The 27,463-nt window shown below is 36.7% G+C and overlaps 2 protein-coding genes and 1 long non-coding RNA gene across 7 annotated transcripts in view; 2 read left to right on the top strand and 1 right to left on the bottom strand.

Annotated features, from left to right (window-relative positions):
- Positions 1-1,928, bottom strand: LOC123705957. The gene is made up of 2 exons (XM_045655080.1): positions 965-1,928; positions 1-177 (listed from the first exon to the last, which is right to left on the bottom strand). Exons 1-2 carry the CDS (start codon positions 1,688-1,690, stop codon positions 1-3), a joined length of 903 nt encoding a protein of 300 aa, XP_045511036.1. The 5' UTR covers positions 1,691-1,928.
- A 7,783-nt stretch (positions 1,929-9,711) lies between these two features.
- The window catches only part of LOC123706500 (dedicator of cytokinesis protein 7), a 33,820-nt gene continuing 16,068 nt past the window's right edge, over positions 9,712-27,463 (top strand). The window contains exons 1-15 of the mRNA XM_045655815.1: positions 9,712-9,866; positions 9,965-10,037; positions 12,117-12,277; positions 12,698-12,908; positions 13,255-13,460; positions 14,182-14,322; positions 14,899-15,178; positions 15,468-15,633; positions 16,042-16,220; positions 16,730-16,910; positions 17,985-18,139; positions 18,716-18,834; positions 19,299-19,452; positions 20,814-21,002; positions 21,689-21,792. Of these exons, the coding sequence (XP_045511771.1) occupies positions 9,832-9,866; positions 9,965-10,037; positions 12,117-12,277; positions 12,698-12,908; positions 13,255-13,460; positions 14,182-14,322; positions 14,899-15,178; positions 15,468-15,633; positions 16,042-16,220; positions 16,730-16,910; positions 17,985-18,139; positions 18,716-18,834; positions 19,299-19,452; positions 20,814-21,002; positions 21,689-21,792 (2,354 nt within the window). The 5' untranslated portion in view covers positions 9,712-9,831. The remainder of the gene's footprint in view (positions 9,867-9,964; positions 10,038-12,116; positions 12,278-12,697; positions 12,909-13,254; positions 13,461-14,181; positions 14,323-14,898; positions 15,179-15,467; positions 15,634-16,041; positions 16,221-16,729; positions 16,911-17,984; positions 18,140-18,715; positions 18,835-19,298; positions 19,453-20,813; positions 21,003-21,688; positions 21,793-27,463) is intronic.
- Positions 22,089-27,387, top strand: LOC123706501. Of its 5 annotated transcripts, none has more exons than XR_006751329.1 (2): positions 22,089-22,474; positions 27,027-27,387. It is a non-coding gene; the product is annotated as an uncharacterized LOC123706501 (long non-coding RNA). The 5 variants fall into 5 exon arrangements; XR_006753408.1 differs by having other exon boundaries at positions 22,089-22,570; positions 27,030-27,387; XR_006753407.1 differs by having other exon boundaries at positions 22,089-22,570.

Raw genomic sequence — 27,463 nt, 5'->3', positions numbered from 1 at the left:
TTAGCTTTTTATGACACACATGTTGCGCACGTCCTCCAGATATGCTCCCGAGCTTTGTCGTCTCGTCCATCCTGACCTTGACGTCACGTCTGATGTCGAACAGGTCCAGCTTTTCATACTCATTAACCAACGCGTTGATTCTCGGTGGATTTTTGTTACGACCGTCTGAGAGTTCCCCTTTACGAAGTTCTCATTAAAATTTTCAATAATAGAACGTAAACGATCAATATCTTGGATGTCTGTAAGGTCGGTATCGATCGCTTCTATATCGGCACTTTGCAAAGCACAAACATCCGCACGAACATCGCGAGAAACGTGAACGCCACGATTATTAATAATTAAGTTTACCGCGGGTCGCGTAAAAACATCCCGCCCTACAATGACGTCATGAGGTAAAGCCTGAGAGTCTACCACCAAAAAAATCGACCTCTAAGTGAAAATCATCGATCTCTATAGGCAAAGTAATAAGGAAAAAGAATGAGTGGAAGTGGAGCACCAGTTAAACGCGTAAATACAAGATCTCGTACACCGGTTATAACGTCAGTGATAGTTACGGCGATTCTGTCTACACACACACATTAACGGACTTTGTATCATTACTTTTTTTAAATTTTTCGTCGCGTTGTTTAGAGAAACATACCTGCTCTGTATGCCCCAATTTGCGACAATAAGTGCACTGAACATTTTTATCGACAGGCGGGGAACGTTTTAATTGAGACGTTTCCGAATGTAAAACCTTAGTATGCGGACGGAATTTACAATTTCGCTTATAGTGCCCCATTTTGCCGCAATTGTGGCACTTAACATGGTCATTTGTTTCAATTTTACGCTGCTTAAAGTCACTACAAAAAGAGCTCGAAGTTGAAGGTCGTTTATTATTTTTATTAATTTGAGGGTAGGTAGCGAGGTGTCTATCTAATGTTACAAAGTCCGCGGGGGTATTTTTTAATAAATCTGTTCGTACCTGATTCTCAGAGATACCTGATATGACGACTTCGATCTTGTTCACCTCGCTCCACGCTGTCTCCAGTCGATCGATCATCGCCAGCTTGTTGGTGGAGTATTCCACGTAGCTAGCGGCGCGGTCACTCGTATACTGCACCATGTCCCGGAAAAGGTCGTGGAAACGCTTAGTGGAGGCAAATTGTCTTGTTAGCCGCTCCTTCGCTTCATCCCACGTATTGCACAAGGGATAGGATTTGGACGCCCACTTGCGTGCTCGGCCGCGTAGATGCGTAAAGGCAGCATTTCTCGTCTCATAATCCGTCCATGAGTTCTGTGTCCGGTGGTGGTCGATTTCGGCACACCATTGCGCCGCCGTAAACTCGCAATCGTCAGGATCGAACGACGGAATGTACACTTCAGTGGGTTTCATCTTCTTCACAGGTGGTTTGGAGTTTGAAGTTTGGTTTTCGTTATTGTGAAAAGTCTCCGCCATTCCACGGAAAAACGAAGCCCACATCTCAGGAGGCACATTAGGAAAAGCACTATTATTAGGCACGTTACGGTTTTCGGTGCCTCGTGGCGTAGATTGTTCGTCGCAGTTTGATTCGGCGGATTGGTTCGCCGATTCTCGGAAATATGTCTCGCTCGTAGTAGCAGGGTGTCGGTTAAGTACACTGGAGGAATGATGGTCAGATCCCACCGCTGCTTTCGGAGATTCCTCGCGATTAATTTCAACGTCCGCCATGATCGTAAAATAATAAAAAGAATCAGTGCGCACAACTAGCGCGGTTGGCTGTCGGGCGGCAAGTGTCGTTCGAACTGACACCCCCCAACCTGCCAAACTACTGACTCAAGGAAAATGTCATTGTCACTTGTCATTGTCATAAATTCATTCGTTACTACTTCAAGTCTTACTATGTCAATATTAAAAATATTCACAACTTTACCAATAGATGGCGTTAATACCAACTGAATAAATCAATACTCCGACATATATGTTATTTTTTTTATTACCGCTTTTTTACTTTTAAAAAACCTTTGTGATAGTATAGTGGCATCGCAAGTGGATTTGAGTCACATGTTCATGGGTTCGATTCCCGGCAAGGCCAAAATGAAATAAAAATATTTTTCAAACTTCTTTCCAAGATAGCCCATTTCCCATTTATGGGGTAAAATTTATGTAGCTGGCAGTACAATTCTTCACACACACTAGCGTCCTTACAAATCGCCTTACACACACTACAGAACTGAGTTGCCGCACTCACGGAGCTATTGTTTTTAAGTGGAGCGGTATCTAGTCGTAGCGCGCGCGCGGAGACCAATCCATAATCTAAGATTATGATATTTACGAAGCTTAAAAATTCGTCCAAAAACGTATTCAAATAATTTCGTCATGTTGAAGCGCCAACGTGCGCGGTCTCGTGCGGACGAAGCCACGTTATCCAATTAAAGCTCGGATTAACATTGGCCCATTGTCCGTGATTTCAAAAATACAAATATCATCACATGCCACAAACACGTGTACCTACACAACTTTTTTAAGGTTTCGTACCACGAAAATTCGAAATTCAAAAGTTAAAACGTTTTGAAACTGTTTTTCCCTTTTGTTCTTTGAAAAATAATTAAACATGGAGGGAATAAATGAAGAAATGCGATTAAGGCCTGATTTTTTTTGTCGAATATATATGTATGTACGAATATAATGTAATGCTATTCCTGAAAAGCATTACCATCATTTACTTGATATGTACCTAATTTGTATCTCCTATAACTCTAAACTGTACTCAATGATAAAGTCAGCTGCTTGCATCGCCTTGCCCAACTTAAAATAAAATAGGTAGCCTATTTTACTTGTGTAAAGATGTAGTTTTGAAATGGAAAAAGAATTTTCATGATCAAGATCAGTAGATCCAAAGATTAGGTAACCTAAAGGCTAAAACCTCAGAAACTTACACACGCTTCCTTTTAAGATTAAGAGAGTATTTGTATAAAAGAAACGAAATAGTATTGTAAATCTCACGTGCAAAATAATTATACCTAATGCTGCACACCAGAGTTAACAGGATTAAAAGCATTTATAAAGAACGCCTAATTGAGCATGACGTCCTATAATACAGTTATCCTTCTAGCACAATTTAATATATTTTATTAGTGCTCCTACACACGGCGTAACTTTTAATATTGTACATTAAACCTCAGCAACACAAGTTTATATTATAATTGTATTTCTATGTAATAACTAAAACCTGCAAGCCAAATATTTCAAATTGTAGCGTCGACAAGCCAATTTATGAGTTATCGAATTTCAAGTGTAACGCTAAGAAAGTTCACACGGTAACTCATATATATGTAGTTAACAGTCACGGGCATGTCGGGATGCGGGTGGGTCGCATTAGGTCGAATATTAATTACATACGAATAAATATATGTAGTTAACGAAATATAACCTTTTGCGTAGTTAATCATCTTTCATTACACCCGCACATAACAAGCCCCCAATACTGGTGACTCCCGACGAAAAGTGAACATTATTATAGTGAATTCCATAGATATCGTTTGTTAATAATTAAAAATGAATCCGGCAGTTCCAGTTCGAGCAGTTTCGTCGGTACAGTATACCCTTCTCGAGCAGTTAGCACAACTAAAGCAGCGGGTAAACCAGCTGGAATGTGCAGGCTCGAGAGGCAAATCGTTTAGCGGTCGAAGGTATGGAAATAGCACGCATCGTTCCGCATCTCAAAATCACGATCGTGCAGGAATATCAAAACAGAGAAGACCAAATTGGTTATGTTATTACCATTACCGCTATAAGATCAATGCCAGCAAGTGCTTTCAACCTTGTGTGTGGCGGAAGCAGCATCTATTAAGTTTTTAGTGGACACCGGCGCAATCAGAAATGTTTCAATTTTACCAGTGTCGAAAAATAACCGATCCGCGAGTGAGTGTACTGTGTAGTGATTATTACGATAAAAAATCGAGTTTTGAAATAGATAGCAGTCTTGAGTATGTAAGTAAATTACGAGATACTATTAGGAAATATCAGTCAGTAGCTATTAGGCAGAATGTAAGACGGAACATATTTATTCACCCCGATTTAGAAAAATGCGATTATGTTTTTGTAAGAAACGACGCAGTGCGTAAGCCTCTACAACCAACATACGACGGTCCTTATCGTGTGCTGAGTCGAGAGGAAAAGGTATTTTACATTCAAATGACTGGCAGGAAAGTTAGAATATCTGTAGACCGTCTAAAACCTGCATATTATTTGAATGATGATAGTGATACGACATCTGGGGCAGATACTGAGGTTCCATTACAAATTCCAAGTAGCGAATTGCCTAATACACATACCACGCGTAGTGGAAGAGCTATACGATTACCAGTACGATTTAGGTAATAGTATTGTATTTGTAATTGTTTCAACTATTTTAAATTTATTAGAATTACGATGATTATAAGTATTCATATAAGAGAAATGTATAATAAATACTTAGTAATCAACACATCGTATTTAATAAATAATAGCATTTGTGAAATTTGAAACGAGTTCATTGTTTTAATGTTACTAAGTGTTAGATGACGTGTAACAATTATCGCACGCCACTTAGAAGACCCAACCGAGTTTTTGTAATAACATAAATAGTTTAACGAAATTAGGTGTTAACAGTTAAGGTCGTTCCCTGAGCGAGTGACCTTGAGCATTCACACTTCTTTCCCGAACCACAGCTATCCGCCGCTTCTACAATACTTCGCAAATAATTCTTGCGCCACCTAACGCGCATCCGCGTGAACTGTTTCAAATACAAGTAAAATTCACAGAGCTCAGAAGTAACAGACATGGCATTTAAAATATTTTTTATAGAAAAACATTATAATGGTGCTAACACATAATTTTGGTCTTTACCAATTCAGAGTTAAATTATAGTCATATGGATGAATTTTATATTAAATTTTTAAAATGAATCAAAATTGATGGTACTCTGTAATGATCATCATTCGGTGATATTTTTATATTTCTTTTAAACTAGATAATCCCATTCAAATGTTATCCAAAAACTGTCGCCAAATGGTTTCTAGTTGAAATAACTTTTTGTCATTGGTGTCATTTTCATGGTTTTTGGGGTACCTATTAACCAATATGAGGTCAAAACTAAAATCCAAGATGGCGCCGAGAAAAATTTTACATCTTTTTGTCATGGGTGTCATTTTCATGGTTTTTGGGGTACCTATTAACCAATATGAGGTCAAAATTAAAATTCAAGATGGCGCCGACGAAAATTTTACATCTTTTTGTCATGGGTGTCATTTTCATGGTTTTCATGGTAGGTATAAACCAATATGAGGTCAAAACTAAAATTCAAGATGGCGCCGACGAAAATTTTACATCTTTTTGTCATGGGTGTCATTTTCATGGTTTTTGGGGTAGCTATTAACCAATATGAGGTCAAAATTAAAATGTAAGATAGCGGCGATGAAAATTTTACATCTTTTCGTCATGGGTGTCATTTTCATGGTTTTTGGGGTACCTATTAAACAATATGAGGTCAAAATTAAAATTCAATTTAATAGGTACCCCAAAAACCATGAAAATGACACCCATGACGAAAAGATGTAAAATTTTCATCGGCGCTATCTTACATTTTAATTTTGACCTCATATTGGTTAATAGCTACCCCAAAAACCATGAAAATGACACCCATGACAAAAAGATGTAAAATTTTCGTCGGCGCCATCTTGAATTTTAATTTTGACCTCATATTGGTTTATACCTACCCCCAAAACCATGAAAATGACACCCATGACAAAAGGATGTAAAAATTTTCGTCGTTGGATTTTAGTTTTGACCTCATATTGGTTTATAACTTAATAGCTAACCCAAAAACCATGAAAATGACACCCATGACAAAAATATGTAAAATTTTCATCGGCGCCATCTTGAATTTTAGTTTTGACCTCATATTGGTTTATACCTACCCCGAAAACCATGAAAATGACACCCATGACAAAAAGATGTAAAATTTTCGTCGGCGCCATCTTGAATTTTAATTTTGACCTTATATTGGTTAATAGGTACCCCAAAAACCATGAAAATGACACCCATGACAAAAAGATGTAAAATTTTTCTCGGCGCCATCTTGGATTTTAGTTTTGACCTCATATTGGTTAATAGGTACCCCAAAAACCATGAAAATGACACCCATGACAAAAATATGTAAAATTTTCGTCGGCGCCATCTTGAATTTTAGTTTTGACCTCATATTGGTTTATACCTACCCCAAAAACCATGAAAATGACACCCATGACAAAGAGATGTAAAATTATCATCGGCGCCATCTTGAATTTTAATGTTGACCTCATATTGGTTAATAGGTACCCCAAAAACCATGGAAATAACACCCATGACAAAAAGATGTAAAATTTTTCTCGGCGCCATCTTGGATTTTAGTTTTGACCTCATATTGGGTAATTTAGCTACCGCAAAAACCATGAAAATGACACCCATGACAAAAAGTAGTATACATACGTAAAACTTCAAATGTTGTTTGTCTAATCCTAATACTTATTCACTAAAAACTTAAAAAGTAAAATGTGATTTATTGCATAAATTAATAAATTTATAATAATTTTTATAAAATATTTTCGATTATTAAAAAAATTATATTTATAAAGCATTTGAATGTTTTAAAAACTAAATATCATAATTATATAAAAAAAATGTTGTGTGGTTTTATGAAACTACGGTAAAAGTGAAACTTTTTTCACACTGCACTATAGACATTTAACTAAAAATTATCGTATTTGTACGATAATTATCGTACATATCGTGCGTCACGCGACATGCGCTACACAGACCAAAAAGTTTGAGACGATGTAATAAAAGTTTCACTTTAATATATTATAATAACTAAAGCTCATTGACCAGTTATTATATTATTGATGATTTCTAAAATCTCACTATAAATTAATAGTAGTAGCGTCTATTCCTCGCTCATTGTTGATATTCGTACTATTCGAATAAACATGGGTCACGTGATTGTCATGTGACGCTCACGGCGACAAACGACACAAGCTTCATCCTCGAGACCTAGCGGCCACAGAGCAAGTAATATAGGAAGAGACGGCACTCAGTACTTCGATTTCGAGCTCACGCACACATATGCATGTATTACTTAGGTTAAGTCTTATATACCAACCTATGAAAAGTTCACGTCAAAAATGATCCACATTGCTGCCAACATTTAAAAGTTGAAGTTGCTAGTGATGTCTCTTTGAGTACATATTATCGATAAAACTTCATATCGATATCGATAAAATTTTCGATGCTGGGTAACATCACTACTAATTCTCATCCTTATTCAAATTTATAGGAAATTAAAAATAAAACACCAACAATGTAGATCAATAAGTTTATTATAATATAATAATAATTACCTATATATAACATTTTTATATAATATTAAAACTCACTATTATCAGCAAAAATGGATAATTCCATTTGAATTTTGAATTTTACTGAATATCTTTATTTAGGCATGTAGGACTTAATTCGGCTTAAATATTATGTGAATACAACTAGATTCACATTTTATACTTTTCCTTGAAATATTTTGCGGGATTTCTATTTTAAAATCTCATTCTAAATTTCCAATATATCGTTGCCGTTCGGATCGCCATATTGGAATTGTAAGAAGTCGTTGTTTTCTTTGGACAAAACAATAATAATATTATCTCCTCTCCAATTGATTCTACAGCCAGAACATGACGTAATAGAGAAGTTTTCTCGTAAAAATTATTATTTTTTATATCTTCCTTTAATAGAACAGTCATTGGGTATATATTGCAAATACTTAGTCACAAATCACATTAATAATTATTATCAATTATTATCTACACAAAGATTTTAACATTGTTTACACATAACACTTTTTCTTCTTTTTTCACTTTTGGCAGAAATATAACAAATTAAAAAATTCAATGTACTGTACATTAACTGAGTAAATAAGTAACAAAATCTACGATATACGAAGAACAGATTTTGTTTATCTTCCACCAAAACAATTAATAAAACGCCATTTTGAATTCAAATTTCAAACAACAAATCAACATCAAGAGGTTGTCTATGCTTAAGTCTTAACCATTGACAAGAAATCGAAGAAAGAAAGAAATAATTTATTAATGTATTAGCTTAAAATTAAAATATACAAAAATAAGGTTTAATAAAAATAAGAAATAATAATAAATAATTAAAACTAAAATATTAAATCTAATATTAAATGATTACATCGGAGGGGCCAACATTAGAAATGTTTTTATTTTTTCTAAAAGTTGGCAGAACAGACTCTCCCTTAGGTCTTTGAAAAGTACAAAATAATTTGAACTGTATGTCAATTGAATGAAGTTTAAAATTGCTTGATAATGGAAGCCTAACCAAAACGATGTTCTTAAGTGTCGACCCACTGCTAGCGGCCGACTGAACCTCCCATACAAGCGCAAGAGATATAGTTGCAAATACGCCCAAAATTTTGAATAAAATGTTTATAAAATCTAGTATAGGTCTTATCAAAAAAAAATTTTTACCATAATTTTCGTAATGAAATTGCCTATCCAATAGTGTAAATACCAAATCAAAAGAATCATTAGTTTAAGAGGAGATACACGGTAAACATAATTATTTCTAATTTCTGGGATTTCTTTGGGAGGAGATTAATTAAACTTTAAGTCAATAAAATAACAAAATACTTTTACCATTTTTGAGCCAAGAATATGTAGAAATTTAATGTATTTTTATTTAGTTAATATATCTTTTGGATAAGAAGGAGATAGCTCCAGAAAACAGTACAAAAAACGGCTAGAGCTGGGTTTTACTCTATTCCGCGCCTTAACCACTTGTATACGTTATGATTGATTTATATTGTGAACCTTTTTTATACTTTATATTGTAAACATTTTGTAACCTTATATAGCGACACTTTATATACACCCATCTGTTTATTGTTTAGTTTAATTGTAAGTTTTTTTTTTACTTGTATTATACCCTTTTTATTTTTTAAGGGGGGAATGATGTAGCGTCGACAAGCCAATTTATGAGTTATCGAATTTCAAGTGTAACGCTAAGAAAGTTCACACGGTAACTCATATATAAACAGTTTGTGCGCTATGCACAGACAGTTACGGGCTTGTCGGGACGCGGGTGGGTCGCATTAGGTCGAATATTAATTACATACGGTTAAATATATGTAGTTAACGAAATATAACCTTTGCGTAGTAATTTCATCTTTTATTACACCCGCACATAACAAGACCCTATAAAATCAATTTAATAACTTATCTATATCTATATTTAATATTACAAAGCTGAAGAGTTTATTTGTTTGTTTGAACGCGCCAATCTCAGGAACAACTAGTCAGATTTGAAAAATTCTTTCGGTGTTAGATAGGCTATTCATCGAGGAAGGCTTTATGCTATATAAATATATCATCACGCATAAGACAAACGGGAAATACTGGGGAAATATCATTGAATTCATATCAACATGAATCGAGCCGTGAATAAATATTATGAATATCAGATGAAAAATAAATTAACGAATCATTAATGTATTTAAATTATTAAAATTTATTTTATGGTTCATGTTACTGGATATACATTAAAATAATGTAGACGTGCAGACCTTTCTGTGAAAATAAATCCAAATTTCAAAACCGTTCCTAAACGAAAACGTCGCTTACAACATTTGAAGTGTCAACGCTTGTTTGAAACGTCAAACAAATTTAATGTTTATATTCGGAAATAAAGTGATTGAATCAGATAATTTTGATTGAAGAATAAGTAATTAGTGAAAAAAAAGCCTGCCATTTCACCGCAAGCTTGCGTTCCCGTTTTAGATGACTCTCGGACGTAAATATCAAAATTCTTCCGGGTAAATGGCTTCATAATCCTTGTATGGGTGTAACAGTTTATTGATGCATGAACCAGCCTTTTATTAATAAATGGAGAATTGATTTTTACTATTTATAGGAATGCTGGGGAGTCTCGTAAGGTCTATGCTAATCAGTCGAAGGTTGGGACTCTCTCAGGGTGCTCGTCTTCAGTAAGTTGTAGGGCTACTAACAGATATCTATGAATCATACTGACATAGAAAATACTGTTATCCCCTTGATTAGAGTTTGTGCCCGTGTAGCTGTGTACAGTTAAGCTGTTGTTTACATTTGGTGTTGTTGTGGGTATTTCTTTAGAAATTTGCGGCACGAATTAAGGGGGGGGAGGGAAGGGAAAGGGAGGGGGGAGGTAAGGGGAGACCCACTATAAAGTGGGGGGGTGCGGAAACCCCCCCTTCTATTTTTTTTTATTTTTTTTCAAGATTATATTTATAAATGTAGTTAGAAGTATATCGAATATTATGGGCTTTCTTGACTGCTCCGGTGCTGCAGAACGTGGCGCTTGCCCCCGTGTACCTCGTTGCAGGCAGGAGTCTTCACTCGCCTTCGTAGCTTCGGCTTTTTGGTCGCCTTCGGCGACCAGCCTCAGCCACACCGGCTCGCTTGACTCTGCCTGCTCCTCAGCACACCCGGGCGCCACGCTCCTCCGCGCCTCCGACTTTTTTAATACACTCTAGTGTATGACAGACAAGTACCACGTGGATTCGGGGTGGACAGATTCGGTTCCGTAACTAACAATTCGTGTGCAATATACATACAATATATATATTTTTTTTTAATAATTATTTATTCAAATCTTGTATACATGTTTGATACAATTTACAAGGGTAATGAATGGATCCAACTTATTTTTCTCCACCCAGCGTCTCCACATATTATATTCTTTTATCATATCATCGAATTTTGGGTGGTTATAGTTATCTTTTTGAAAATCTTTTTACAACACACCACTGGGACTCAATTCTTTGAGTATGAGTTAAATCAGGGGCAACAAATGGGTTGTCTGGGTCTGAGTGATTAACTTTTTTATGAACATACCAATGTTACCCCAATCATAAACCTACTACTCGCTATTGATCTGTATGAATTGTTGTCCCTCAGCAACATACTTTTGAATGAACTATGAAGGACCTATGGTTTTGAATGTACATTTTGACATTTGTTATCTCTTTTAAACACAATTCTTGTAGTTTTGTCAATGTAACTCAAACAATTTTGAACATAACCTCAAAGATTAAAATTAAGATTTCTCTGTAATTACACGTTTCCGCACGAAAAGCCGCTAATGTATGTGTCGGGGCATTATTATTGATCGGAAAAAATTAAAATCACGCCGAAATTCGTGCCGCAAATTTCTAAAGCCAACCCTTGTTGGGTAATAAGCTCTGAATCAGCATGTTATATTAATATTGCTTTATAATTACTGAAATAATTATTTTTACAAATGCAGTAAATCAATTCTAGCACTGGGTGTTTGCTTTCTGTTTGTAGTTATGTTCTTTTAAAATTTAATTATAGTATTTTATTACTTATATAATTTCATAATAGGAAGACATGGTCGAAGGGAAGAGAGGCCTTTGCCTAGCAGCGGGACAGCCATGGCTGAATAATAAATAATAAAAATAATTTTCCACCAATCAGGATAATTGATTATTTATCCTTATTTATGTATTGCCTTAGACCTTTTATATAATTATATAGGAGATTTTCCATTCTATTTATTGATTGTTTTATTTAAGTTGATATTTCAAACATTTTGTATTATTGTTCAGATGAACAGAGAAGATTATAATGAAAAACATTATGATCGTGAATCTGAATCATGTATTAATGCGAACACATTTTTTGTTTTGATAATATTTACATTTTTAACTGTTTCTTTAGGTGGTCTGTATTCCCAATTCATATAAGAATTTTTGTACTATCATAATAATCCCAGCTGAAGCTTATGCAGCGCAATATGACACCGCCAGTGCCATGAACTGTGTATAGTTTAGTGCTTATGCGTTCATGCCTTTGTGCGTTCTTAGATTTAGTTAAAAATTATTATATGTATGTTTGTCTATATAATATATTCTAAAGGTATCTCTACAATTTATTGTCGTTCACCTGAATGAAATGTAATAAATAAATAATGCAGAACATTTTGCATGCCCCAACACAACAAAGCATGCCTGCATTTTATTTACCCAACAATGTTTACACAAAATAATAATTCTAAATATCAACAGATATCACTATCAGATATGATTGAACCACCGGATTACGAAGAGGTCTGTGACCGCTTGATGGGTGACCAGGACCCACTAGCATACCCAACCAATGATATCGAGCTGGTGACTGTACCTCGCAGAATACGGACCCTGACGCATATCCTGCCTGATGAAGACCTGTAAGTAAAATATTGAATTGCTTGCTGATTTCTCTGCAAAAGCTTTCTAAGTATATTAGAAAAAAATACAAATGCATAAACAAAAAAGGTGAAATGCAGCAAAAAGCCTTTTCTTTTATTGTAAATTTCCCCCAAATGATAGCAAATATTTAATAAGATATTATATATAAGATACATATTTAAGATCTTTTTTCCGTGTTCTATTTATTAGAATTAAAATAAGTTTTTTTTTAATCAAGATGTTAAATGTGCATTCCTATACATTAACTATATAAAAAACTCAATTAGACTATGTTGAAGAATTTTAAATGTTAAAAAAATTTAGAAATTGGTCCAGTAGTTTGAGTTTATTCTTCACATCCAAAATCTTCATAAAATTAATGCAGATAGTTCACCTAACAATATCCAAACCCCCCATAGTACAAAAGCGTCCATGTTCGTGCGCGACTGTGTCAGCTGCTACACATCAGACTACACAGTGGTCGAGTACAAGTATCGTTCGTACTCGGGCTCTGCGTACGGCAGGGAGAGGCTGGCGGAGAGAATCGAGAGGTTGTTACAGGCTCCACCGCAAGTGTATGAAGTGGATGCTGAACAGTCCACGTCCACGGAGGAATTGGCGTCGCAGCAGGTGAGTGGTATGGGGATTGGATGTGGTTTTATGTGTCGCAGGATAGAAGTTAACTGTCACAAGACATTAAGTAAAATTTAAGCAGCTTTCAACAAGGTCTTGTTAGTTAACATGTTGTAACATTGTATTTTATTGTAACTTAACTATATTACAGCTTAAGCTATATTTGCAACTAGCTGTGCCCCGCGGTTTCACGCGCATTGCTCCACTCCTGTTGGTCTTAGTGTGATGATAATATGTAGCCTTTCTCGATAAATGGGCTATCTAACACTGAAAGAATTTTTGAAATCGGACCAGTAGTTCCTGAGATTAGAATTTGATCTATATAAATGTCTTATCATTTCAGCTGTCCCTCCAATTCGAGTCACAACCGTCCAGTGGTCGCCAATCAGTAGCCTCAATCTCATCATCATCATCATGCAACGAGACGCTCACACCACGCGGCTCGTGGGCCAGCCTCGACCTGCGCAGCTCATCATCAGACCCACTACTGCCAGACTTGTTCGAGAAGAAGCCACAGGAACAGATCGATGCGGTGAATGAGGGCAGACGGTGAGTCATCATCATCATTATAACCACCACCATCGTCATTGATTTAATTAATATTATTTCTATTTACGGAACAGAAGAATTCAAATATTCTATTTTATTCAAACTCATTGTTTTAACATTACAAATCTATTATGAACTGTAATTGGCTACTGTTTGAATGTAAACATAACCTACCTACTGCTCACATAACTTTTAAAGGAAATACTGTGGGAAATACTAATAATAATTTGACAGTATACAGGGTGTCCCACTATTGGTATACTAAGCTCAAAGGAGGTTATAGTTTTGCATACGCTGAGTGCGTAAAAAATACTTATAAAATTCCAGACACAGTTTTTTTTTTCAAATGTATGAATTCTTAAAACTCTATGACGTGTACACCCCTAACAAGCAATCCGCCCAGATTTGCCACCCGCACGTGAGCTGTCGTTTAAGATTATGTTTTCATAGACAAAATGCTCACATTAGTGAAGCGATATATGCCGGCTGCGCGAAGCTAGAGAAGAGAACATGGATTTTCAGGAAAAATTTAGCAAAAATTTTTTGATGTAATTTTGTTGTTTAACTATTATTTTTTTGATCATTCTATGCAAAATTACAAGCCACTTCGCGCTTAGTATACCAATAGTGAGACACCCTAAATGTTGTAATTACCCAACTAAAATGTTCCTTTTTCCTATAGACAATAAGTGTTAATTTTGTATAACTTTGCATATTCCAGATTAGAGAACAGACAGTCAGACCTGCTAGGTCTCTACGCTCCATACTTGGATGAAGAAGAAGCGGTGGAACGGAGGCTGGCTGCGGAGATGCCGTGCGAGCTGATGGGGCACAGGATCTTGGTGGTGTGCCATCAGCTTAAGTAAGTTATTAAAACTTGAAAGAAAGTTTGATGTCTAATTTGTGAGCTTTGGAAATGTAAAAAAATTCACACTTGTTATATATTTGCCAATAATTACACGTTATGTATGTTATATGTTTAATTTTTGGTAATTGGAAATGGAAAATTTTGATTTTCATGTTTGTTCCATCTTACTCAGATTGCTGAATTAATCCTTAGTAGTTGCTTGTCAATCCATACTAATATTATAAATGCGAAAGTAACTCTGTCTGTCTGTCTGTTACTCAATCACGCCTTAACTACTGAACCAATTTGCATGAAATTTGGTATAGAGATATTTTGATACCCGAGAAAGGACATCGGATAGGTTTTATCCCGGAAATCCCACGGGAACGGGAACTATGCGGGTTTTAGTTAGACTGCGCGGGCGATGCCGCGGGTGAAAAGCTAGTGTTTATATATATTTTTCTAAACTATAATTATAGTTATTATTTCAAAACCTTATAACCGATTCCAAATATGATTCATTATTTTATTTATCCTGACATTTCTAACACTCGAAAATGTAAAAAAAATCCGTCAAAATCACAATTCCAGATTGGAACTAGACGTGGAACCGCTCTTCGCGTCCATGGCGCTGTATGACGCGAAGGAAAAAAAGAAACTGTCAGAGAACTTCTATTTCAACCTAAACTCGGAGTGTACAAGACAAATGCTGTCCGCACACATTCCACACGCTGACCTTTCGACGCTGAGTCGCAGCGCTGTGTTCGATATACTGAACCCGTCCCCTGATATATTCCTAGTGGTCAGGGTTGAGAAAGTGCTCCAGGGTGATGTTAATGAGTGCATTGAGCCGTATATTAAGGACGATAAGGTTGGTTTTTGCTTGTATATTTTCTTTGTGATACTTTATTTATGCTGACCACAAAATTTTGCAGTGTGTATTTGTTCTGTCAAAATTAAATCAGTAACCTAACCTAATAGAAAAAACAATGATTAAAAAATTGGCTTTCTGATGTCTGATGTGTACATTTTGGATAGCTGATATGTATATATTTAACACCTAATATTGATTACATTATCTTTTCCAAATGTATCTTTAAACTCAAGTACCCTCAAATATTGTGAAAGTAAAAACCTTTTTATTTTATATTTTCACTCAGAACCGCGAGAAAGTCCGCGCCAGCGCACAAGCGGCTTGCAATCGACTTGGCAAGTTCCGAATGCCGCTCGCCTGGAGTGCTGTTTCTTTACTCAATATATTATCTGGCTCTAATAGCCTGGAAAGAGAGTCCGATAAGGATAGCAATTCGAATACTAATAGCTTGGGTGAGTAGTCATACAAACAAATTACACGCTTGCAATCGTGAACTTTCCAATTCATTCACAATTGCAAATATTTTGACTTTAGGTGTCAAATTGAACACAATTTGTTGTTATATAATTTCATAAAGAATCGGTGGTAAATGTTTTTGTTATTTACGAATATAAATTCAAATTCCTAACTGATGAAACTGAATACAGACCACAACACAAGTCAAAAATAGATAAAAAAAATAGGCAGGATTCGTACTTGCATCCGACATAACCCACGGCCCCTTCCTCGGAGGCCGTGGGTATCTATGCAAGATTTCCCCACTTAAAAAAAAAGATAGGTACTTGCGCTTTTGAATTTTCTTTTTATAAAAATGATAATAATATCACAATTCAAAATTAAAACAAAATGTTTCTATCCAGACCGTAAAGCGTCATCCAGTAGTCTAGAACAGCTACGTCGTCGTGCTGGCGAAGTAGGAGGCTCGCTTACACGTAAAGGCTCAGTGGAAAGACGGGCCAATCCACAGGACCATGATCTGCCGAATACATTGGACACGTTCAAGCCCATTGTCATCACTGTTACTAGCTTTTTTAAACAGGTAATGTACTTTTTATATATTTACTAGCTGTTCTCCGCGGTTTTACCCGCAGTGCTCCGCTCCTGTTGGTCTTAGCGTGATGATATATAGCCTATAACCTTCCTCGATAAATGGGCTATCTAACACCGAATTTGAAATCGGACCAGTAGTTCCTGAGATTAGCGCGTTCAAACAAACTCTTCAGCTTTATAATATTAGTATAGATATTTATTTATAAGCATTTACCCAGCTCTATTATCATGCTATGTTTGCAAATGCTGCCATACCGAGATCTGATGCATTCTCTATTAAGCGTCCTTATTTTCAATATCTTTTGAACAGTTGACGTCATATTTAAAGTAAACATAACAAAATTATTCTTAAGAATGTTTTATATCAATTTAAATTAAATTTCAACTATCTTCTCCAATTTTCTTAAAAATGGTTAACTTACTTTTCAAATTATATTTGTCAAATTATAGCAAAATAACACATAATAATTGGCTTTTATATTATTTCCCCAAACATAGGAAACGGATAAACTCCGCGATGAGGATTTATACAAGTTTCTCGCTGAGATAAAGCGGCCGAGTTCAGCGCCGAAGAAACTCAAGTGCATTCCTGGAACTTTGAAGATTGAAGTGTCCCCGTGTCCAGAGGAGATTAAGAATGGTCTGACTCCAGAGCTAGCTAAATTGGCACCTTATGGAGGTAATATAACATGCAGCATGTCAGATACATACAAACGTATGTATCCGACATGTTTGTCTCTAAATGACTCCTTTATGGGAGTTAGCAACGTTTGACAATCGAACAACATTCAACAATTGAATTAGCGTCTGGCTAATTAATTTTAGATTATGTTATTTTTAAAGAACATAATATTAAAATTACAGACATTCTAAAATAATTCAATTTTTTTTAAACAAAATAAAAAAATTGCGTATGGCACCTATTTTACAGCGACAAAAACGTCTTGCAATAAAAAAATTATGTCTGATGGATCTATCTAAAGGTAAAAGATTAAAAATTACGCGTTAAAATATTACTATGAAGTTAAGGATATTTTTCACCACCGACCGACCATCAGTGCGTACGTCAGTCGCGCTTGTCATATGTATGGAAATTCATAAAACCGTTCATAGCTAGACCGACCATACGCACGCGTATTGTCTTGCGCATTAGTGTCATAGTCATACAATTGTTGATGCGTATCGTCAGGACCGATGGTACGCACTGACGGTCGGTCAAGCTCTGCAACCAGCCTAATAAACGCAGTCACTGCGGCCAGCCAGACAGCCCGGACTCTAACCGAAAGAGCAAGAGAGACAGTATATTAAAAAACCACCTGTTCTAAAATCGTCTCTCGAAAACGTTGCTACCTCCTATAACTATAAGACTAGATTTTGACCCGCTTTAAACGGACAGATATTCAAACTTTCTAAACTTATCAAGGATCGGTGACAATACAATAATTTCATAAGTTCAAGTGTGTTTACCAATAAAAAAAAATAAAAAAAATGATGCCAGTAACATATTGACACATGACAACAACTACTCGATATGTTGATTCAATTTTTTTGCTAAACAAAATACGTTTACGTTTTAATAATTCAAAATATTCTTTATCACACTGCAACTGTAACGCTTCTATGCAGATTTAACGCATTTAGATGAATCGATCGTAGCCAATTTTCAATCAAAGCATAAACATAAATTCATATTTTCCTTGATATCTACGAAAGAAAAACTTATTCGTGCCTTAATAAAAAAAACTACCAACAGACGACAACATACGTCCCTGCAAGGAGATCCTACCATTCCCCATTGTGGTGCCCGCTCAGCCCCACCACCACTACAGGAGTCTACTTTACGTGTGCGTGCGTGATATTAATCTAGCTGCGTATACTTCACGGACGGGATCCGCGAGGAATATTACGGTATGGATGTAGTGTTATTGGAGTGAAACTTCTTTATCGGGGTTGGAAAAAAATTTAGTGTAACATTTTTTCGTTACGCGTGACATTTTTCCGTTACGCGCCATCTTTTTCTTATCCCTACCACGCGTGATTCGACGTATTTCTGTGAAGTTGTATATCGTAAATTATTTTTTGAAAAATAAGGTCATAAAGAAGTTTCACTTCTTACGTGTGTACACTAGTACACGCACACATTTTTATTTTTAATTAAATTATATGAAAAAAAATGAGTCGTACAAAATAATATCAAAAAGGGTACCAGAAACCTGCATTGCCTACAGAAATCTTTATTGTGTAAAATAAAATTATTATGACAAAAAATCGGCTCGGGAATGTAAAATCTCAACAATGGCGCTAATACTGTAAAATTATAATTGAATAAATGTTTTTAAAATAAAACTCCTAACTATTGGTTCATTATAGTATTCTAAATTTTGTTATTTCGACTGGATATCTTAAACCCTTCAGCTATAACTATAAAGGACATAGTGTGAAAACAGAAACAGAAAATATCATAAAATATACAACTACCCGCAGGTGAGAGTTCAACTAATGTCTGGTGAGGATCAGTCAGCGGCGTTGCCAAACATCTTCGGAAGAAGTTCCTGTCCAGAATTCAGCACTGAGGCTTATACCACTGTGCTGTATCATAACAAGTGAGTTTAATTTATATGGCAATACTGTTATCATCGTTTATTTTTTTTATTTTCGTATAAAATAACGTTTCAAATTGATTGTTTAGTTTCATTGATGTAAGAATCTTACACATATTGAACCATATACAAAGTACAATTTAGGGCTGATTTTTCAATCCTTAAAACTTATTCATTGAATAACGTATTAAACTACCATTTCAAAAATGTATTCTAATTGTCCGTATATGACAGTTTACAGGTGACATTTTAAAATGTTCGTGTAATACTTTATTGGACGCATAAATTTTAACCAAGGATTGAAAAATCGACCCTTAAAAAGATAAATAAACATTTATTTTGCGAAAATCCTAACTTACAGAAATAATAAGATGCAAAATGTAAAAAAAACAGCAAAGAAATAAATGAAGTATCTAATGCAATTCAATTAAGTAACTACTGATACCTATCCTGGTCCTTTCAATAAGGAACCCATCCCTCTATGACGAGATCAAAATCAAGCTCCCAGCGGATCTTGGTGACCAGCATCACCTGCTATTCACGTTCCTACACGTCGCGTGTCAACGGAAACCGGTCGCACCTGACCAGGAGAAGAATGTGGAAACACCTGTTGGATATACGGTAGGTTTAGGAAATATAGTCGTTAATAAAACTTAAAAACAAAATAGGCCCCAAGTGTGAGCCTTGGTGAACACCCGAAGTAATTACAGAGGGAAGCTATCCAAAACCATTTACCGTAACTTTAAGTGTTTATTGCATAATTAAGATGTAAACCATTTTCATATTAGATCATTATTGTCAGCTCTTCGCAACTTTATAAGTATCAGCAAATGATTCACCGTATCAAATGTCTTACTAAAATCCATATATCGAATCTTTTTCTTGCCATCTATTGACATATCACACAAATCATCACTAAGTGATAATCGCTCCTAAATGACAATATAAAAGTCAAGTAATTACCCGACTATTGCTGTTTAAACAGACATTACATATGTGGAGGAAGGAAGGTGGAATTCCTCCATCGAAAAAGGGAGGATCCTCGACCAGTCTACTCGACTGGCCGGCCGTGAAGGCCCCTATGGATGATGTCGGAAAGTTGTATATATAGCTCTGTAGCGAAACATTTCGCTTGCGCGATTCAGAGCGAGGTGTCGCTACAGGACTCCCCTCCGAGACCGGAGGTCGTAGTACGAATTGCCTTGCCAGTGCCAGGTATGTTCCAGTGAGTCGGAACAGGAAGCCGCTAGTTCACGGTGAGTCGGAACTGAGTGCGGTGATGCTGCGTGTAATGCTCCAGTGAGTCGGAGTGTGCAGTGAGGATGGCTGTGGAGCTGCCCAAGCATGCGCGATCGCACATGGTAGTGGACAGGACTCCATTTGAAGCCGAGTGCGCTGGCTGGCGGGCGGTGATCGTAGGCGGGGAAGGGATAGGTGAGCATGGACATCATGAATGGACAGAAGGAGTTGTGAACTGTCAGGGGTCACCACTGTGGAGGAAGGAAGGTGGAATTCCTCCATCGAAAAAGGGAGGATCCTCGACCAGTCTACTCGACTGGCCGGCCGTGAAGGCCCCTATGGATGATGTCGGAAAGTTGTATATATAGCTCTGTAGCGAAACATTTCGCTTGCGCGATTCAGAGCGAGGTGTCGCTACACATATATTGTGTTTTATATTGTGTTTTTTGCCTGTCATTGTCTTATTGTTTCTAGTCATTGCTTAGTCACTACATAGTATAAAACAAAGTCGCTTTGTCTAAAACCTAATAAATTATATATACTAAAACCTCCCTCTTGAATCACTCTATCTATTAAAAAAACCGCATCAAAATCCGTTGCGTAGTTTTAAAGATTTAAGCATACAAAGGGACATAGGGACAGAGAAAGTGACTTTGTTTTATACTATGTAGTGACAATATTATTATTTGTTAGTGTATAATCGAGTTTAGTGTTGTTATTGCATGGTGTATTCTTGTGTTCAGTGGTTGCCACTATGCCGCAACGGCAAGCTGTCGTGCGGCGAGCACGCACTACCGCTAATGGCAGAAGCACCTCCCGACAACTACTCGTACATCTTCCCCGACGTGCTGCTGCCCGGCACGAGATGGATCGACAACCACCGGCCGCTGTTCAGCGTGGCTCTAGAGGCGCACACCACTGTGCACCCGCAGGTGAGTGTGTGTGTGAATTGATTTTTGAAGTGAAAACTTCTTTAGCGGCGTTGGGTATAAAATCTTAAACTCGCGTCAGGACACGTGGCCTGATCGAAAAAGCGTAAGACGGATTTTTTTTTAGCCCTTATATTCCATGCGTGACGGATACCATTCCAAAATATCAAACATGCTGAACTTTAATAATCAAGTTTTCACTTCTGCCGGCACTTCCGGAGTGCAACCTGTCTTTTTTTTATTAAGCTATTGCATAGCTTCTATCGCAGGCCTTGAGCACGGGGACCGAATCCAGAAATTCCGTAACGAAAAAACCTCACGCTCCCCACTCCGACGGGCGGAGGTGTGGCTTGAAGGCATGCTATGCAATAGCTTTACCGCAGCAGTCCCCGAGTGCCACACTTTTTTTTTATACTAGCTGCGCTCCGTGGTTACACCCGCGTGGCTCCGCTCCTGTTGGTCTTAACGTGATGATATATTATAGCCTATAGCCTTCCTCGATAAATGGACTATCTAACACCGAAATAATTTTTCAAATCGGACCAGTAGTTCCTGGATCAAACAAACAAACTTCAGCTTTATAATGTTAAGTAAAAGATACAACATGTCTCCGTAAAATAAATAGTAACTAATTTCTGTGTCATACATTAATCACCATAATTAATATCACCAAATACTTATTTCTTCAGGATAGCTACATCGAGAGGTTCGCAATGGCGTGCGAAGCGGTGCAAGAGGGGAATATTCCTCCGCGTATCGGCTTGGCTAACATGGAGGCGGAACTTAGAGCAAGGTGTGTGTTTCTCCTCTATCTCGCTATGAAGTTTTGTTAAACTATCTTTTACCTTACATTTATAAAGCATTTGAATGCCATAAAACCAAAATATCAAATGATCTATACATGCAAAGCAATCTCTACCCTTCGAAAGCAATCTGATAAAACTACACTCTACGGTCTTATAACGAATATTCCTTTTTCATCCATACTAATATTATAAATGCGAAAGTAACTCTGTCTGTCTGTCTGTTACTCAATCACGCCTTAACTACTGAACCAATTTGCATGAAATTTGGTATAGAGATATTATGTGTCTTTCTAAAACACACAGCGTTGGATGAAGAAAGCAGTCTATGAATCCTATATATCTCTATGCAAATTGGGTCACCTTACCAAATATCGATGGATCTTTCACCTCACTAGCAAGAGCGCGTCCCTAGTATGGCATCTGTCATCATCGCCTTTGAAGCGCTGTCATCTTCCAAGCTCCATAGCGTTTATGAATTCGTGCGCAATAACATCGCGCAGAATATAATTCTCGAATTCGAATATATATAATTATAATTCTCGAATATTAAGTGTGATAAAACACACACGCGTTAAATTTTAGTGTTTTTCTAGTGAAAAACGGAATTAGTTCCAATATGAAACACAAAAGACCACGTTGTCGGAAGGAAATTCGAAAACCGGTGCTTTGGTATGTATAATAGTGGCGGGAACTCTTTTTCGTCCTCGGAGGACGAGAGAAGTAATGGTTCGTCACTGCCCAAGAGACCGGGAGACGAGAAATTCCGTAAGTACAATCAAACTTGTCAGAACATGTCCGGACTCGTGCATAGATTTTCATCCAGCACGTGGCATACATTTCACAGTATTTGACACAAATACATCAATATTTAGATGTAGGTAATTAATAAAACACAATGCATGCCTATAATGAGATCACTACATTATCATCGGGTTTCTTTATCATACACAGGCACATTGGTTACTGTGTCAAGTATTGCTTTTAACCAGACTTGTGAAATAGCGTTAGGCTACCTAGGTAGAAGGTACTTAGGTATAAGGAATCCACCGTGATCCCCTCTGGCTAACGAGCCCCAGCACTCAGCAGGTAGTGAGGCATCTCAATCACTTAGACCATTCAATTGTAACTACCTCAACAAAAGTGAGTACCTACTACTTAGTGCCCACTGACTACATAAATAATTCAAGACAATTAAGATGTACTTAGATTTTAGATAGTTAGTTACAAAACCTGTCTATCACAATATTCTAAAGAGAAGAAATTGTTAATTAACTATTTTAATATTATTTCAATATTGATACATGTCACATATAGATTTTACATTACTTATTATAGGATATGATATAGAGTGTATAATATGAGCAACAGTCTCACACAATATTCAGTAGGAGCTACTTATTACTGCAAGTTGAGATTACCTAATTTATCTTACGGTAAATAATTCTTAACATAAGGAGCTTATTTTCATAGCCAATTGATACCAGAATAAGCTTTGATTCTATGGGTACTTATTTGAATAGTAGTGAAAAATCATAAGAAATAGACATTGCAGATTATAAGAGGTAGATATGTTTATATACATTATCATCATCAAGGACCCATATTTACTGTATCCCCGAACAGTTGAATGAGATCATTCTTGGTTATAATGTTACCGATGATAATGTTGTTTATCTAGTTCCTTTCTTACTTAAGTAAAAGAGCTTGCCTTAAAATTAACACTCAGGTGTGATAACAATTCTATAATATCAACAGTAAAGTAACCAAAATCTTTGTATTTTTTATTTGTATCTTATACAAAAATATGTACTGAAAATATGTACAAGGTGTCCTTAGCCATGATTAGCTTAGTATGGTTATGCTGAAAGAACTGTGTCCAGAAAGACCCAGAAAAATATATGCCATACTTACATTCAGATATGCTTCTGGCAATAAGAGCTGATGGCTCCGCCAGGTTGATATTCAACCTGAGACACCTAAACACCTAGGTATTAACCAGGTAATTTTGATACATATCACAGATTATAACGGTAATTAAATTTTTACAAAGCCAGGATTGTCTTGTAAAATTAGACATCATTGGTAACAGTAATGAGATTCTCACAAGGCCAGGATTGGCTTGTACAATCAGGCATCATTGGCCTATTTTCTGCCTGCATATGGCAGCCATTTCAAATGGTCGCGGAGACCCTACAGGCTGGATCCTTCTGTTTTATTTAAGCTATTAAGTTTTGGTCTATTGAGACCGTTGCAAAATTAACTTCACAGGTCTTGTAGACTGTGAGGATTTTGGAAAAGCTTAATTGGCACTACAGCCACATAAAGTGCCTTCTGATTTAGTTGGACAATTATCTTTTGGGTCTACCATGACTAATCCAATTTAACTTCACAGGTCGCGGAGACCATGGAGGTTTTGGTAAAGCCTGATTGGCAGGACTATTCCAATTCAACTTCACAGGTCGCGGAGACCATGGGGGTTTTGGTAAAGCCTGATTGACAAGACTATTTCAATTCAACTTCACAGGTCGCGGAGACCATGGAGATATTGGTAGAGCTTGATTGGCACTCCAATCACAAAAAGGGCCACAGCCCTCTGATTTAGTTAAACTATCAGGATTATTCTAATAATTTAACTTCACAGGTCTCGGAGACCATGGAGATTTTAGTAAAGCCACAGAATGAGCTACAGCCTTTTAGTTAGACAATTATCTTTTCGTCTACAAGGATTGTTCCAATTAACTCTACAGGTCCCGGAGACCATAGAGATTTTGGGAAGGCAGGTTTGGCACATCAATTACAAAGTGTACATTGTAAGCCTGGATACTTGTGCCTCATGTGTGATACTATAGAAATGTCTGTGTTATTGCCAGTCCCAAAAGCCTCAAAGATAGAGCATACTGTGGTAGTCATTAAAAGGACCATGTCTTGCACTAAATAAGAGTTGCAGACAGTTCTAGACATCTAACACTGAGAGGACTGTACAGTTGTCGCCTCCAGGTATTTCTCTAGAGTTTCGCGCACAGCAGACCAAGAGAGAAAGGCTTTCCCTCTACATGCTATACAAGACTTAAGAGTTGTGGAAAAGAAACATAAACAGAAATGTAATAGTCTTTGTAAAAGAACAAGTTTCTCACTTCCTAACTACAGATACCGCGGATGCGGGCTGAGTAGGACATCTGAACAGTACTTACCTGTCAGAGAAATGAAGAGGGAAGCAGGGGACTTGGCATTAGAACTTCTGACTTATATGTCGTGTACCAGATATGCAATAAAAGTGCTTCTGAGTAAATTGCAAGGGGCGCACATCCTGTAGCCCAAGCTATCAATCAGACTTTGGTCGCCCACATACAAAGGTTGCTGACTCTCTTAGCTCTTACAACTGAGTAACTGTACCTAGCTGAAAAGTTGAGAATAACTCTTGGCACGCTTCCAGGACGCCTAAGTGGCCTTTGTTTAGATTGCCTCTCAAGAAATCAACCTGTACCGGAGTGGCTTCTCCTACCTTGTACAACAGGAAATATAATATTTCGGAAGCTCCTGATATGGACCATTTCGCTACCCAAAGGAATGCTTTAGTGCCAAGGCATATTTGCCAAAGCCTGCTCCGAATTTTGCGACATCTGCAGTCGTTGATGGAGCTGACGCCTAGACTGAATATTCCCTTTCAAGGGTAATCCTCCAAGTGCACTAGCGCACCTCGCACCCCGGGACCGGGGCAGATACATAGCACTCAAGGGTGGCTTATGGTTGATATAATAAATAATAATAATATATGGGCATTTCTCCGCAACTCAATGTCAAGCGCCTAAAGATGGCTTATGGTTATTGACTATTATGGTTATATATGGTTATTGACCCGGAAGTCATGAGCACTCAGACCATTGGTGAATGGCCTTACGGCCTTATGGCCCCCCAACTGCTCAGTCAGAAAAGGGGGGGGGGAGGGGAGAAAACAGCCCATTGTAAAGCAAAGGAGAAAGAGCAGTTAAGTAGTGGTGCCCCTCCACAGTGCCAACATATGACCCTCCAAGCAGGAGGTGACTTTCATAATGCAATGCTAAAAAAAAAAAAAAAAAAAATGCATGTAATCTAGTACACAGGGATTCTATTTAATTGGCTTAAGTCTATCATAAGCAAGCTGACCCTGTTCATGACATGAACATGACTTCTGAAAACCTCAAAATACAGTTTTTTATCACAGCAAGATAAGATTATAACCTGACCTGAATTTGGATACTAAATGGATACAACAACACATTATCCATCAGGTGGTCGGTTGTGAGGAAACTCAGACACATAGATATGCCCAGTGACCCATGTGGAAAGGTTGGTTCAAGTAACAAAGGACTGATTTTCAATCTTAAAAGTAGATAATTGATTCTTATCTATAAAGGGGCGGACCCTTTAACCTTGCAACACAAACCTTTATCTCTGGCTAGTTTAGGTCCCTCCAGATCTTAAGGACAGTAAACGTAGCAGCCCTGTCCAGCAGTGGCTTCAAGAATGTGGTAAGGGCACCAACCCGTGGAGGCAGTGGAAGGACCATACAGTCAATTATAAAAGTTTTACTGTCAATCAGTCAATTTAGCCAGTGCCAGTGAGTCTGGTTTACTTTAAGGTAACCTGAAACGGTTTAATTTATTATTTAATTCAGTGTAATTAATTTAAGATCATAGTAATGATCAATGTGTAACAAACATGCTTAATGCTTAAGGTACAGTTGTGTTAACATTGCTTATTATAGTTATTTTATATACAGATGTTATTTACTGTAGTATTTAGCCTTAGAGGCTCCATTGTTTATCCTTGGTGACATTGATCTTCCTTTGAGTTATAATTTATAAAATTTTATTTTTATGTTATTATTTGAACTTTGATTTGTATCAAAGATATAGAGAAATATTTAAGCAGTTCTTAGGTTCTAAGACTTAGTTCATTAGTATTGGCTTATTGAGAAGATTATTTGAGGAGAATAATTTAAAATTTAGAGGATACCTATATGGTTAGTTCTTACAATATGAAAGAAAAACAATTTTTGTTGTTATTACATAACCCCCTTGTATTGTTTTTAGAATTTAAAATATAACTTTATTTTACAATACAACAGGTTCATTTAACATTCTGTAAGGAATGTTTAAGTTGTTAATACAGCACTTAGGTATTACAATATTAACAAGATAATTTATTTTCAACATAGCGTTTGTATGTCTTTCTTCACCAGCAGATATCAAACACATCTTCATCCAACGCTGTGTGTTTTAGAAAGACACATAATATTGATGTTTTGCATTAAAACAAAACATGTATTATGTGTCGAATAAAACACACAGCGTTGCAGTTTACTGCTTGCTGATGAAGATGCTATGGAGCTTGGAAGATGACAGCGCTTCAAAGGCGATGATGACAGATGCCATACTAGGGACGCGCTCTTGCTAGTGAGGTGAAAGATCCATCGATATTTGGTAAGGTGACCCAATTTGCATAGAGATATATAGGATTCATAGACTGCTTTCTTCATCCAACGCTGTGTGTTTTATTCGACACATAATACATGTTTTGTTTTAATGCAAAACATCAATATTTTGATACCCGAGAAAGGACATAGGGTAGGTTTTATCCCGGAAATCTTACGGGAACGGGAACTATGCGGGTTTTTCT

The sequence above is a fragment of the Colias croceus genome, chromosome 3 (genome assembly GCF_905220415.1).
Source record: "Colias croceus chromosome 3, ilColCroc2.1".
Classification (NCBI taxonomy): Eukaryota; Metazoa; Arthropoda; class Insecta; order Lepidoptera; family Pieridae; genus Colias; species Colias croceus.
Note: the sequence above shows the minus strand (reverse complement) of the source record. Positions and strands in the feature narration are given on the sequence as shown.